The following is a 16,747-nucleotide window of genomic DNA, read 5'->3' as shown; positions in this document are numbered from 1 at the left end:
CTCTCTCACTTGCTGTTATGTTTGGGTCTTTTTAAGGACATGTTGAACGCATATCCTTAGCATTCTCGAACGGTGTTTCAAAGCGTAAGGTTCGTGGGGCAAAAGCTCTCTGGTCGTTGATACTACGTTGTTGTTAATATCAAATTAAACTTTTGTTTCTTCAAAACAACCGACTTGAAATAGAATTGATTCTAATTTAAGAGAATTGTTAATACAAAATAAGGCAAAAAGTGTTTGAAAAAGGATTAAAGGAAAAATTTATAAAAAAAAAGTTTCATGAATGAAAAATATAAATAAGCTTGGAAAGTACTTCTTTTTTAAAGAATTCTCCGAAAAATACAATTCAAAGAAACGAAATTTTATCTAAGAAGAAATATCGGAGATTTTGTTTATATTTTCTCGCTGAAACATAAACAAAGTGACAAAGTTCTTCTCCATACATTGTGTTTGTGTGTGTGTGTTTTCAACTGTGACAAAAAATCTAAGTTTATTTTTTGTAGCAACTTTTTGTTATTGTTGGTTTTTTCTCTTTTTGCAGTGTTTTGTTGAGTGTGTGTGCGTTCGTGTTTACAAAAATTTAGTCATTGAAAATTAAACAAATCTTAAAAAACAAGAATTTTAAAATTCAATCAGAAAAAAATCTCTTTGGAAAAAATGGTACGTCGCAAGGCAACCTCACCATCAATGATGCCAGCCGGAGGAGCGGAAGCATCCGCAACAACAACAACAATGCCGGCATTATCATCATTGCCGTGTAACCTCCTCATGTTTCTGGGATTATTTGCCATTGTCATGCAATGTGATGCACGTGCGGTAAGTTTTAATAAACGAAGAAACCACAACATAAGTTCCGTAGAAGGTGTGGGTGTTGCTTTTGTGTGTTGTGTTTGAATATTTCCGTAAAATCTCATAAACTAACATGAGTTGGCAAAAAAATAAATCTCATTGGATTATAAGCGCCAAACAATGGCATTAAGAAGTTAAATGTGAAATTTTGTACTAAAGGCATCGGAAAGACATCGGGAATTGCAAATAAAGGGAAAAAGATTTTACTGACACATTATTAAAAGAGATCTGATGGTCTTAGCGAAGGGAAGCTTGCTTATAAAATACAGACTTAAAAAAACTTAGACGTTGGTCACTTCCACAAACCTAAGTGTTTGAAACTGAAGTGTAAGAAGTGACGATGATTCCACTAACCTAAGAGTTTGAAACTGAAGTGCAGGAAGTGATACAGAATATTTTGGAGTTGTAGAAGGACATGACTAAATTAAAGAACATATCCATAATGATTATTAAAAACAGTCCAAGAAATATTGAAAATTTTATGCCACTGCTTATCTAATAATTATCTTTAAAAATCGTCTGTTGAGATTTGATAAATGAAACAAGAAAGAGGATAAAAACTATCAGTCGGTTTTGCCGACAGATGTATACCCCCAGCCAATGTTCGATTATTTAAATATATTTCGACTTCTTTTATGATTATTCAAATTGTTGGCCCTCTATGGAGTAGGTTCTGCCAGAATGGACCAATATTGTCCTTTTTTTGTCGGACCCAAATAAATATGATGTAGATATTGCGATGTGCTAGGTTTGGACTATATCGACTACCTCCTTTACTTTATATGAAAAAATGTGATAATTTTTGGAAAAGGTTTAAAATATGCGTGAGCGGTACCAGATATAGTCGGCCGAAGTATTCCATTTTCATACCTCATCTAATACAGGTAAAAATATTGGTATGGACCATATTACAAGAAAATCGAACATTTATATCCAATTTGATGCGAAATCATAAATTCCATGTTCATCTCAGGTTTCTGGTTAAGGAATATATTTAGATATAACAAGTTGTAAAGAATCGCCGACTTAACAGAGAAAATTATTGAAAATTGTGACCCTTTGTGGGTGAGTTACCACAAGAGGTTCGCAGATCCTGCTTTATCAAAAATATTTGGGTGTCGGAAATTTTATGAGAAGTGGATATTTTCTTTGAGCGTTTTATTTTTCAAAATCTTCAACGCTATATAGGGGAGGTACCAGAAGGAATGGCCCGATTTCTAACACCTTCACAACAAATCTTGTGCTGATAGAAATATTGAGATGTACCACGTCTGAAAGGAACGGGATGTGAATTTCGTTTTTTTATGAGCTACATGTGTATTCAAAATTTTGAGCCTTTGTAGAGGAGGTACCAGAAGGAAGTGGCCGAAATATTCCATCTTCACAGCATTCTTGTGTTAGTAGAAAGAATGGGATGTGGGAAATATGAAGGGAGCCGAATGCTTATTTTGGATTGTATGATCGTTTTGGTCACTAAAAACTTTGACCCTTTGTGGGGGAGGTATCAGAGGCAAAGGTTCGATCTATACCATCTTTATAACAGATCTTGTGTTGATGGAAATGTTGAGAATTGCCAAGTCTGAATGGAATCGGATGTTAATTTTGCGTTTTATGAGCTTCATGGATATTCCAACTTTTGACCCTTTGTGGGGAAGGTACCAGAAGGAGTAGACCCATGCATTCTTGTTCTTGGAGTGGATCGATGATGGGATGTGGGAAGTATGAAGAAAACCGGATGCTTAGTTCAGATGTTTTAATCGTTTTGGTTATTCAAAAGTTTGATCCTTTGTGGGGGAGGTTTCAGAGGCAATGGTTTGATCTATACTATCTTTACAACAGATCTTGAGCTGATAGAAATATTGAGAATTGCCAAGTCTGAATGGTATCGGATGTCATTTCGCCTTATATTAGCTTCATGGATATCCACATTTTTAATCCTTTTGTGCCGATATATCCCATCTTCACAGCATATCTTGTGTTAGTAGAAAGAATGGCATGTAGGAAATATGAAAAAAAAAACCGGATGCTAAATTTGGATTTTTTAATCGTTTTGGTTATTCAAAACTTTGACCCTTTGTGGGGGAGGTACCAGAGGCAATGGTTTTATCTATACCATCTTTATAACAGATCTTGTGTTGATGGAAATGTTGAGATATGCCATGTCTAACTGGAATGGAATGTTGACGCTTTTATGGGGGAGGTACCGGAAAGAGTGGACCGATATATTCCATCGTAGCACCAGATTTTGGGTTTATAAAAATATTGGCATGTGTGTAATTTTAAGACAATCGGACTCTTACGTCACCTTTTATAAGAGTTATAATAATTCCAAATGTTGACCTCTTGTTGTGGAGTGAACCGATAATATCCATTTTTTCACCTCATCTAGAACTGATAGAAATATTAGGATTTGGCAAGTTGGAGAAAAATCGGAGTATCGCTTCCCTTTCTGTGCAGATTTTTTTTGAAAATTTCAAAAATGTCCATCTTAGCACCAGATCTTGGGTTAATAAAAGTATTGTGATGTGTGAAATTTGAAGACAATCGGACTCTTACATCACATTTTATAAGAGTTGTAGTTATTAAAAATGTTGACCCTTTGTGTGGGGGGAGGTACTTTATAGAGTGGGTACATATTGTCCATTGTCGCACCTGACCCAGAACTGATGAGCAAAATCGGATTATACTTTCTCTCCCTGTGCAGTAAAATATTTTCTTTGACAATTTCGACCTTTTGTGAGGGATATACCAAAAGGAGTGGACCGATATTACCCATCTCCGAACTCGATCTTAATTTGACAATAATATTGCGATGTACCAAGTTTGGACCAAATCGGTTACTCCCTACGAGAGTTATCGTGCGCACCAGCCAGCAAGCTAGATTGACTGCAAATATCCTAAAACGGATTTGTTCCAAAAGGACCTAGGGCCTAATGAATGATATATACCTCTCCAGGCACATGGCTGAGGGTGTCATAAGTAGAGGCGCTTCTCACAACAGAGACATGTTGGCATAAACAAGTAAAAAAGCAGCTAAGTTCGGCAGGGGAAAATTTAAAACCATTCCGGTAAACAAATATCGCTAAAATCACCGTTATATGGGTGGGTGCTATAGAAGACGTGAACCTGGTTTTTGTCATATATTGCAGTACCGATTACGAACTACAACTACGAAATTTGAAACAATTCCGGTTAATAATGCCACTAATATCAACAAACTACCTAATATTGGTTCTTATTGTTATAGGGGGGTTATATGAAAACGTGGACCTACATGGCCCATTTACGAACTACTGGCAAAATACACATGTATGCATAATTTAAGCTTTCTATCTCAATTCGTTTGAAAGTGTGATTACAACAGACAAACGGATAGACGGACGGACGTACATCGACTTAGATTTTTACGGTGATCAAGAATTTATATTCTTTATTGGGTCTGACATGAGCAATTCGAGGAGTTACAAACCGAATGACAAAGTTAATATACCCTCCACAGTATGGTGGATGTTATGAAAACTATGAAAATATGTCACGCTTTTGTACCCCTGATTTTAGTTATTGCGAGAATTTCGTTTATGTTTCTTATTGAGTAGAACACTTTTTTTTTCAGTGCTGGCCTTTTTTTTCGATGTATCGTCCAAAAATAGAATGCTCCTGATTTCATGTATTTCGGGGGTCTTTACCACATTTTCAATAGATTTTGTTAAAAACTTGCTACGATCCTGTCTAAACCCAGTTTTTAAGCCTATTCTGAAAAATAGTTCAAAAAGACACATTTGGTGAGGTGCTTGATTTAAATGCAACTTTTTACAGATCTTTCGTCTTTGCTTTTATACAAATTTGACCTTATAACGTTGAACCTCTTTAAATTTCTGATCTGCTGAAATTATACCGCCTCCAATTGAAGTTACTGTATTTTCCCGATAGGAAAAAAGCGATTTTAGTATTTTTTTCTAATTTGTAAATGAGGGAAATAATATCGAAAGTATAAAATTTTTCTGCCAAGCCCAATGTTTTATATTTTATTCTTCTGCGAAAGTCTTCAATTTAATTAATTTCATTTCACCATCTTTACTTCCCCGAGCTCTGATAAAGCAAAGAAAATATCCATTTTCTTCGAATGAAATTTAAATGTCAGCATTGACACGTTTCAATGAATAAAGTGCTATTTTACTCAATTTTATTTGCTAAATAAAATTAGAAATGTATTTTCTTTAGTTTGCCAATGATGGCAAGTCAAGCAGAGGAAATTCTATAACAGTCAGGTGAGCACAACTAAAGACTAAAAGACGAAGGAGATGTTGAGAAGAATACCAGTAGTAGATGAATGAAATTGGAAATAAATCAATCATTGCATAAATGAATATCAAATATCGATTTCCAAGTGCAAATACTCAAATAAATAAATGAATAAATATCGAAATTAAATTGCCTGCATAAAATCTAATAACGAAAAGTCATGTATATATATGTATGTGTGTGTTTGTTGTCTATATTTTATTAAATGATAAATTGTTTCTGAGAAATATGAATGAGAAATAAGAAATTTGAAATAAGACAAATAGAAATACAATAAAGATGGATACACAAAGGTTTAAGAAGCTGAACAAATCAGAGGAAATTGACCGAGTCCAATATCCCTGAAGGAAAGTAATAAAAAAACATATAAAAAATTTTACATTTTTTTTATATTTTTTCTTTCGAGTTGACATGATCCATTGAAAACTTTTTCGAATTGGAATGTAAACATATTTCACTACAATGCGCATATGTATTTATCTAATCTATATCCAAAATTGCTTGCTGAGTGGCTTAACCAACGGCGAAATCACTAGATTCCAATTTTCAGTACTATCTCTTCATAGGTAGTTATAAGCTCAACTTGAAATAGAAAATTATCAAATATCCGCCAACAAATGACCTTCGCCTTAATAAGTCAAAAGTTTCAAATAATAATATTATATTTGATGTTCAAAATAAGTTTAATCCTATTTTTGGTGTTTTTATAAAAACACTTATACACTCTACCGTACAATGGAGGGTATATTAAATTTGTCATACCGTTTGCATCATTTCAAAATATTCGTCGGAGACCCCAAAAAGTTATGTATTTAGACGGATATAAATACATAACTCTCTTCAAAAACTCGATAGAGTCCACGTTATTTAATCAAGAGCTATGACAAAGGTTTATATATATTATATTATATTATATTATATATTGGTATTGAAAAGGGGCTACATTAGTCCACGTTTAGGTATAGCCTCCCATATAACGGTACCTTCAGATTTTCGGTATTTTAAAGGCTTCGGCCCCAATTTCCAACCACATCAGCTGAAACCTTACACTTTGGTTTCTTGGTAGGTCTGTTCTCTCCCTGCAAAAAATATTCGCTACAGGTCCGTTAATTGGTATATCCCCGTATAATATTACCTCCCGATTTCGGTATTTAAGCCACACTTTCTAAAGGATTTGTATTTGTGGTTTTTAGCTAGGGTGGAAGTTATATTGACTTTTGTCTAGAGATATTCTTCCCCTCCAGGAACTGTGAAAAAAAAAACAACTCCTATAACAACAATACAAAATATAGACCTATAGGCTATATAAAGGTCTATTGGTCAATATTTGTAGCCTGATGAGCAAATGTAAAATCAATAAATTTTTCTGTTTCTTCACTTATATGAGAAAAGTGATAATTTTTGAAAAATTTTGGGTGGTACCAGAAGTAGTGCTCTGTTCTATGCCGTCTTCATACCATTTCTTGCAATTTTAGAAATATAGAGATGTTTAGAATTAAAAGGCAATCCGACCCTTAATTCACTGTTTAAAAATGTTGTAATTATTTACAATTTTAGCCAATTTTTTGGGGGAGGTACTTGATAGAGTAGCCAGTAGTAGATAGTATTCTCCATTCTCGCATCTGAACTAGCACTGATAAATATATTCGAATTTTTAGGATAAATTTTTTTCTGTGAAAAATTTGACCTTTTGTGAGGGGAGACAGCAGAAAGAGTGGACCCAATATTTCCATGAGCACAATGTCTGTTATAAAGATGGTAAAGATCGGACCATTCCTTCTGGTACCTCCCCCACAACGGGTCAAAATTTTGAATAATAACTGTTATAAAATATGATGTAAGAATTCGATTGTCTTCACAGTACACACATCACAATACTTTTGTTAACCCAAGGCCTGGTGTGAAGATGGAATATATCGGTCCACGCCTTCTGGTACTTCCTCAACGAGAGGTCAAAAATTTTAATGTCCGTAAAGCTGCGATGCTTGGTACATCTCAATATTTCCATCAACACAAGATCTGTTATAAAGATGGTAGAGATCGGACCATTTCTTCTGGTACCTCCCCTCAAGGAAAGCATCCAACTCTCTTCAAATTTCACATAAGCCAACATTTTTGCTTACACAAGATCTTTTGTGAACCCCTTCTGGTACCTCACCTTTTATCTATCATAACATGTCAAACAAGTCAGCGATATTGAATTTATGATTTCGAATAAAATTATATATAAATGTTCTTTTTTTTTAAATTTTTCCTTTTTTCAATATTTTTATATGTGTAATAATACATCTATTATGAAAATAGAATAATCACGCACATTTTAATTTTTGTAAAAATTATAACATATCTCATATAAATATAAGGAAATAACCAGTATAGTCCCAACCGTCGCAATATTTATATCATATTTAATTAGGTCCGATACGAAGTGGACAAAATTGGCCGACTCCTTTAGAACCTCAGCCATAAGGGGTCAAGAGTTTGAATAATCATATCGCAAGACAAAATATATTTCAACAATCAAACATTGCCTGGGGGTATACATCTGTCGGCAAAATTGACTGATACTTTTTAACTTGTTTACATAAAAGTTATGGTCTATTTTACTTGCTTAATATTATATCATGGCAATCCAAATTGGTGGGCTTCTGCCCAGCCCTAAACTCTAGGCCTATGCAAAATTCCGAGTCGATATGGTCTAGAACAACTGAAAATCATGATTTCTTCTATTCAAATAAATAATTTATCATCATCTCCCCCAACAATAGGCTTCTGTTCTGACTCAACTCCAGCTCCTGGCAAAATTTCGTTAAGATCGGTCCATAATTCTGGCCTGTAGCTTGATTTTAACTTGGACATACATAGCTAGGTTGACGCAGCTCGGCGAGTTAGGAAGATTCCTATGTCTTGGAACAATATTTCAAGGTGTTACATAATTTTTGGCCCCATAAATTTTATAATACCCCCAACCACATAGTGTTGTAGGGTATAAAAACAATAATAATGGCATGAGGCTTGACAGTCCAAAATATCCAAGAATAAACATTTTAACATTTTCAGAGAATATTGAATTAAATTTTAGAAAATATTTGTGATATTTTGAACATATCACATTTTATTAATAATTTTGATTAATAACTTTGCCAAAAATCTTCCACATAAGCTATGTTCCAAACGCCTCTTTGCTCGCAAATGTAAATGCCACACTTAACAATTTTCTTAAATTGATATAAATATGTATGTATATGTAGATATATTGTTCTTCTTTCTTTGCTCTCACATTTTCATTCCAAGAAAACCATTTCGCGCACAAAAAAACGTTCTTCCATGCGTATACGCATTTCACATTATTTCCTCAATTAATATTAATTATACGCACGCAAATACACATTGCGGCAAGTAAGTCAGTCAGCAGAAAGGAAAAGCAGAATGGAACAATAAACAAACAATAACACATTAACAACTTTATACAATTAAGCTCTTTTTTTCATTGTTGTTGTCATACAGGAGTATTTTTCTTTTTTGAATGGCAATGAAATAAACTTAAATGTCAATAATTCTTACAATTCGCTTTCCACACACACACACACATGCCAACCATCCATTCATCCATCAATCAAAGAAGGCGTGAAGGCATTAAAAGTGGAGATTATTTTTGAATGCCGCCTGAGACTTGTGGAAAATGTATTATTATTGTTGTTTTTATGTTTTTTTGTTACATATTTTACCATGAAAAATATTCATCTGTGTCTCATATGGGTCTCATGTGTACATTTTATTTACTTCGGCTTCATTTTATTGTGTTTAATTCAAGGCTATTAAAAACGCTTGCTTTCTCTTTGTAATGAAAATTTGGTGGATGTTGGATTGGGAATAAGAGATGATTTTATTATTATAAAATTTAAACTATTTATTTAAGATTATATGAATATGGCACGCTTTTATGAATATCATTTGCCTATAATCCTTAATATTAAATTTTATATTAATTGAAAATTTTATGTTTATAAAATATCCTATTTCTGAAACTCGGAAGTGTTTCAGAGGAAAAAATATTAATGTTTTTTATGTTATTGCAAAATAATTAAGATTTTTATACCCTCCACCATACATAGCATGGAAATGGATTTTAAGTTTGTCATTCCGTATGTATCTCCCCGATATAAGCATTTTAGACTCCACAAAGTATATATATTCCTGATCAGGATCAAATTCTATGTTGAAATTTGGGATAGAAAGAGGTCGTTCTGGAAATTTTTGGAATAAGGGTACGAAAAGTACTTGGTTTTACGATCACTGTGAATGCGAAGAGTTGTGAGTATTAGCATAAGGATAACTCTAAATTTCTAGAGTTTATGATAGGGAAGCGAATTTGCAAAGTGTACGAAAAGTACTAAAAGTTACAAATTTCGTTATAAGTGTGGCAATATGGCTGAACTTATGCATTTTTCCATGAGGGATACTATGGGTTAAAAATTGAAATGTTTTTGGAAATACGTGCTGATATATAATTTGGGCTCCTTAACAAATTTCAATACAAACCATGTTAAAAAGTATCGGTCGGTTTTGCCGACAGTTTGAAAACAAACTAATTGAACAAATTGTAAACCTTCGGTTGGCCACCAGAACTCAAGCGCCGGCCATGGTGATGGTGTGGACCGTCATAACAGCCAACAGGTATCAACACCAAGAATAGTTAAAAAATGAGGTTCCTCTCTTCATTTGTGTAGGACAATTAACAAATTGTTGGCCCTCTATAGAGTAGGTTTCAAAAGAATAGGCCAATATTGTCCATTTCGTATCGAACCTAAATAAATATAACATAAATAATGAAACGTGTCAGGTTTGGACTATATCGCCTACTTTCTTCACTTTATATGAGATATGTGCAAATTTTTGGAAAATATGGAAATATGCCAGAGGTAACAGATATAGCGGACCGACATATTCCATTTTCAAAATTTGCTGGAAATTTTACATTTATATCCACTTTTATACGAAATCATAAATTCCGATAAATTACATATTCATATCATATTTCTGGTTAAGAGTAATAATAATTTCCCAAACTATGACAGATATAACCATTGGAAAGTGTGACCCTTTGTGGGTGAGGTACCAGAAGAGGTTGGCAGATATAGATCATCTTCACAACAGATCGTGCTCTAGCAATAAGATTTGAATGTGAGAAATTTGAAGAGAGTTGGAAGCTTATTTGGCATTCTTTGAACTTTTTGTTTTTTTTGTTTTTTAAACCCATGTAAGGGAGGTACCAGAAGTAATGGTCCGATCTTTACCAGCCTTATAACAAATTTTGTGTTAATGAAAATATTGAAATGTACCAAGTCTGAATGGAATCGGGTGTTAATGTGGGGTTTTGTGAACTTTGTGGATACTCAAAATTGTGACCCTTTGTGGGGGAGGTACCAGAAGGAGTGGACCGATATAACCCATCTTCACCCCAGACCTTGGGTTAATAAAAACATTGTGATGTGTGTAATTTGTAGAGAATAGGATGCTTTTTTCGGATTTTATAATCATTTTGGTTTTTCAAAAGTTTGACCCTTTGTGGGGAGGTATCAGAAGGAATGGTCCGATCTTGACCATCTTTATAGCAAATCTTGTGTTGATAACAATATTGAAATGTGCCAAGTTGAATGGTGTCGGATGTTAATTTCGTATTTTATGAGCTTCTTGAATATTCAAAATTTTGACCCTTTGTGGGAGAGGTACTAGAAGGGGTGGACCGATATATTCCTTCTTCACATCGAACCTAGGGCTATATGTTTTATTTGAAGAAAACTGGATAGTTATTTCGGATTTTATGATCGATCGTTTTGGTTATTCAAAATGTTAACCCTTTGGGGGGGAGGTACCAGAAGTAATAGTCCAATATCTACCATTTTTATAACAATTTCGTGTGTTTGAGCTCCAAGGATATTCAAAATTTTGACCCTTTGTGGGGAAACTACTTGATGTACCTTCTGTGGGCAGATACCAGAAGGAAAGTGTCGATACTGCCCATCTCCGTACTCGATCTAAGTTTTACAATAACATTAGGATGTACGAAGTTTGGACGAAATCGGATACTCCCTTCGAGAGTTATCGTGAGGAGACAGACGGAGTGGCGGGCGGACATCGCTAAATCGACACCACATGACCTGCAACGGATTTGGTCCAAAGAGACCTAGGGTCGGAAATAGTTATTTCGATGGCGCAGATTTTGGCCGTATCAAATGATATATATCCTCTGTAGCCATATGACTGAGGGCATAACAAGTAGGCAGAGGCTATAGTCGTGCGCGCTGATCATGTGATACCCTAAAACGTTATAAGGCATGGCCAAGCCTCTTTAGGTCCAAATCGATTTTAGCCGATGTTATTTCTGATATAATGCCATAGAGTTCTGTAAAAAATTTACCTTTGGTTTTTGACCGGTGGCTTTTGCCAAATATTTATATCTTTTGTCGATTCGAAAGGTTGTCAAAGGGTATGTCCATCCAAATGCTGAATTTTAAACAAGTTAGATAGAAAATCGTAAAAAATACCGAATATTTCATCTATAAAGACAATGTTAGACCACGAACAGAACTTCGATTCCAATATAAGACCTAAATACTAAATTTTAAACAATTTATGTGAAAAAAGTGACTAAAATCTTCAGAATACCACATTTCGATATTCGGTACCGTTATATGGGGACAATAGGATAATAAAGGCCGAAACAACTCGATTACGAATCCAGTCATCTCAGACACAATCCAAACTATTATACCATATGTCAGAGTTCTACGTCCAATTAAATTATAGAAATATTGAAACATGAAAATTTGGAAGGAAATTGCGAGATCAGTTCGCATTTTGCAAAATGTGTGCTCAATCTAAATGCTGACCCTCTGTTGAAAAGTTTATGATTACCTGAAACGTATTTCATTCAAAGAGACATGGGTTATTCCGATGATACACATTTGGGCAGTATCAAATAATATATGTCCCGTCCTGGGATGATTGCTTATGGACAAAAACGATTTTTGTTTGAATTCAGATATTCTACTCCAAAATACATATTTTATTTTTTTTTAATTTTTTCACTTCTCCCTTCGAAGATTTCTGCCCTCGCCAGAAACCAGAAGCCGCTATATGGGCTAATTCCAACTAAAAATACTCCATTTTAAATCCTAGCAACTTCCTAGAAAATTACGGCCGTAAAACCCATTTTCTCCGAAATAAACCCCTTTTGCCGAAACCCAGCATTCATGAAAGGGTCGCATTGTTGGGTCAAAAAATATTCATACGCACATATCTCTCCCTAGTTTGGATAACATCCAAATAGGTCAACATAACCATTTACATATAACCCGACTCACATACATACTTAACTGCTCAATTTATTTCCTCGTATCAAGTAATCCAATAAAATTCAATAAACCTGAACGCTCTTTCATTTGACAAGCAAACAAAAAATTGCATGAATTTAAAGAGTTCTTCAAATAACATCTAACCCTTCCCTCCACTTTCCATTTTCCATTTAAAAATTCCATCAGGAAACCCTCAAAAATTTAACTCAACCCAATTTATTTATTTGCCAAAAAACATGAATTGTTCTCTTCACATGGAGAAAACGAGCGAACGAATGAACCAACAAACATACGAACAGCTACAACAACAACAGCAATGAACCCTCACAGCAGTTGTAACGCGAACAAAAGACGACCGACCCTCCCCGCCCTTTGTTTGTTTGCATTTGAAATGGCACAGAAATTCATTTATTCCACAGTTCAACATTCTGACTCTCCACCTTCCTTTCACTCTCTTCCTTTAACCCCCTTCCTGTGCCTTATCTAAAGTATACAGCAACAACAACAACAAAAAAGGAAAATGAAAAGAAAAATAGTACAATACAAGCAACTGAAGACCTCCATGGTTTTAGTGGTGTTGCTGGCTGCTGCTGCCGCCGCTTCTGGCTGCCTGCATCATCACATGAAAGGCACAACAATAAACATTGTAGGTCAGTGTACAGACAACAAGATGAGGCCAAACAAGAATGTTCATGCCCATAACTAACACCGGGAATTCTTAAAGACACATGCGATAAGAATTCATGTTGTCTATTTAAAATGTATGAATTTCTGTCGCTATTAATATGGGGAAATTTAAGGAACATTTTTACAATGCGGGGGGTCATAGCAGGATTAAAAAAAATTATAGACAATTTTTTTATACCCTCAGCCATATGGCTAAGGATGGTATATATCATTTCGTATGGTCAAAACGTGCCTAGTAGAAATAACGGTTTTGGACCCTAGGTCTCTTTGGACCAAATCCGTTTCAGGACATTTGGATTCGATCTAGCGATGTCTGGCTGGCTGGTGCGCACGATAGCTTTCGAAGGGAGTATCGGATTTGGTCCAAACTCGGTACATTGTAATATTTTTGTCAAACTTAGATCGAGTTCGGAGATGGACAATATCCACTCCTTCTGGCATTTCCCCCAAAAAAGGTCGGATTTTTCAAAAAATATATTTTCTGCACAGAAAGAGAAACGATAATCTGATTTAGCTCCAACTTTAAAAATCCTAATATTTCCATCAGCGCTAGGTCAAGTGCGAAAATGGACAATATCGGTCCACACCTTAGGGTACCACAAATGGCCAAAATTTTGAATAATTACAACTCTTATAAAATGTTATGTACGAGTCCGATTGTCTTCAAATTTTACACATCCCAATATTTATATTAACCCAAGATGGGCAATATCGGTCCACTCCTTCTGGTACCTCCCCCACAAAAGGTCGAAATTTGCAAAAAATATATTTTCTGCAGAGAAAGAGAAGCAATAATCCAATTTTGCTCCAATTTTGCAAATCCTAATATTCACGCCAGTGTAAGGTCAAGTGTGAAAATTGATAATATCGGTCCACTCCATCAAGTACCTCCCCCACAAAGGGCCAACATTTTGAATAATTATAAACCTTATAAAATATGATGTAAGAGTCCGATTGTCTTTAAATTTCACACTTCCTAATGTTTTTATTAACCCAAGGTCTGGTGTTAAGATGGGCAATATCGGTCCACTCCTTCTGGTACCTCCCCCACAAAAGGTAGAAATATGCAAAAAATATTTTTTTTGCACAGAAATCCTAATATTTGCGTCAGTGCTATGTCAGGTGCAAAAATGGACAATATCGGTCCACTCCATCAAGTGCCTCCTCCACAAAGGGTAAAAAATTTGAATAATTATAAACCTTATAAAATTTCACACTTCCCAATTTTTTTATGAACCCAAAATTTTGTATTAAGACGGAATATATCGGTCCACTCCTTCTGGTACCTCCGCCAAAAATAGGTCGAAAATTTGAATATCCATTTAGCTAATCAAACGCGAAATTAACATCCGATTTCAATCAGACTTGGCACATCTGAATATTTTCATCAACACAAGATCAGTTATAAAGATGGTAGAAATCTGACTATTCTTCTAGTACCTCGCCCACAAACGGTCAAAGTTATGCATAACCAAAACGATCATATAATCCGAAACAAGCGTACGGTTCTCTTCAAATTTTACACATTTATTTATTAACCTAAGGTTTGGTGTGAATACGGGATAAATCGGTCCACTCCTTGTGATACCTCCCCCACAAAGCGTCAAAATTTTGAATATCCATGAAACTCATAAATCGCGAAATTAATATCCGATTCCATTCAGACTTGGCACATCTCAATATTTCCATCTGCACAAGATCTGTAGTAAAAATGGCAGAGATCGGATCATTTCTTCTGGTGCCTCTCTCACATAGGGTTCACAATTTTGAGAAACAAAACTCTCAAAGAAAGCGAAATGAGTATCGAACTCTCTTCAAATTTCACACATCCTAACATTTTTGCTAAAGCTGTAGCTGCTGTGAAGATGATATACATCTGATTACCCCCTTCTGGTTCCTCACCCACAACGGGTCACAATTTCCAATACTAATATCTGTCATAACTTGCAAAATAAGTCAGCGATTGCTATACTTGCTTTATCTAAATATTTCTCTCAACCTTTTTGGGGGGAGGTACCAGAAGTAATGGTCCGATCTCAAACATCTTTATATCAGATCTTGTGTTGATAGAAATATTGAGATGCATGCCCCAAGTCGGAATGTAATCGGAAGATAATTTCTCGTTTTAAGTGCTTGATGGATATTCAAAATATTGACCCTTTTGTGGGGTTGCTACCAGAAGTAGTTGTCGCACCAAATTCGGTTTTTATCAAAAATATGAAGATGTGTGAAATTTGAAGAGAATCTCATGTTCATTTCGCATTTTGTAAAAGTTCAGAATTTTTAAACATTTTGATTTTTTATTTTTTTTTTTGGAAAATTTTGACTTTTTCCAGAAGAAGTGGACTGATTGATATTGCCAATCCCCTAACTCGATCTAAGTTTCACAATAATATTAAGATGTACCAACTTTGGACGTGCTTTTAAAATATTAAAAAATATGAGAAGTGCGCCTTCTAAGAACACCATTAAGCGTTTATACGAAAAATTTTCGACTGGTAAGGCTCTTTCTAATCCGAAGAGGCCATACAAAAGTCGACCAAGGCGATCGGCCGAGAATATCGCTGCCGTACGAGCCAGTGTTGAGAGGTCCCCAAGAACATCCCAAAAACGCCGTTCTCAGCAGTTGGGTTCGGCTCGGTCAACGGATTATTCGCATTGATTTGCATTTGTTCCTGTACAAAATTCAATTGACGCAAAGAATGTTGCCTGCGGACAAGCCTCGTCGATTGGAATGGTCCCAAAGAGTCATCGAAATGGCCGAAGATGACGAGAAATTTTGGAACAAAATTATCATGTCCGATGAAGTCCATTTCACATTGAGTGGGACCGTAAATAAGCAAAATTGCCGTTTTTACGCCACTGAAAATCCTCCGGAGATTCAAGAAGTGCCTCTTCATGATGAAAAAGTCACAGGTTGGTGCGGCGTTAGTGCGAAAACGGTCATTGGGCTTCCAAAATTCTTCCAAAATGAAAATGGCCATACTGTTACCATCAATCAGGAGCGTTATCGCGACATGATGACCAATTTTGTGATGCCAATTATTCGTCGAAAGCGTATGAGGCAGTTCTGGTTTCAACAAGACGACGCTCCACCACACACACGTCGCATAACAATCGATTTTCTGAAGAATTTGTTTCCGGGCCGTTTGATGTCGAAAAGTGGTGATTTGTACTGGCCACCGCGTTCGCCCGATTTGACGCCGCCTGACTTCTTCTTGTGGGGATATTTGAAGTCAAAGGTTTACGTTAACAAGCCAAGGACCGTAGAAGAGCTCAAGCACAACATTCGTGAAGAAATAGCCGCTATTTCGGCCGAAATGTTGGCAAAAACGATGGAAAATGCAGCAAAAAGGGCACAATATGTCATCAACGCCAGAGGCGGCCATTTGAGAGATATCATATTCAAAAATTGATGTAAACAAATCTACTTGGAACAAATTAAATGGATAACATTGCCAATCGCCAAATTTTTATTTTTTTTTTTTTGATTAAAAAAAAAAATCATGGGTCCGTCGAATATGGGCAACCCTGTATGAGGATGTGTGAAATTT

At 35.3% G+C, this 16,747-nt stretch overlaps 1 protein-coding gene across 1 annotated transcript in view; it reads left to right on the top strand.

The window, feature by feature from the left end:
- The first annotated feature begins 497 nt into the window (after positions 1-497).
- LOC101898904 (mucin-2) overlaps positions 498-16,747 on the top strand; it is a 207,014-nt gene continuing 190,764 nt past the window's right edge. Inside the window, exon 1 of the mRNA XM_059121801.1 lies at positions 498-813. Within this exon, the coding sequence (XP_058977784.1) occupies positions 655-813 (159 nt within the window). The 5' untranslated portion in view covers positions 498-654. The remainder of the gene's footprint in view (positions 814-16,747) is intronic.

The sequence above is a fragment of the Musca domestica genome, unplaced genomic scaffold (assembly GCF_030504385.1).
Source record: "Musca domestica strain aabys unplaced genomic scaffold, Musca_domestica.polishedcontigs.V.1.1 2, whole genome shotgun sequence".
NCBI classification, from domain to species: domain Eukaryota; kingdom Metazoa; phylum Arthropoda; class Insecta; order Diptera; family Muscidae; genus Musca; species Musca domestica.
This window is presented reverse-complemented; position numbering and strand designations above follow the sequence as displayed.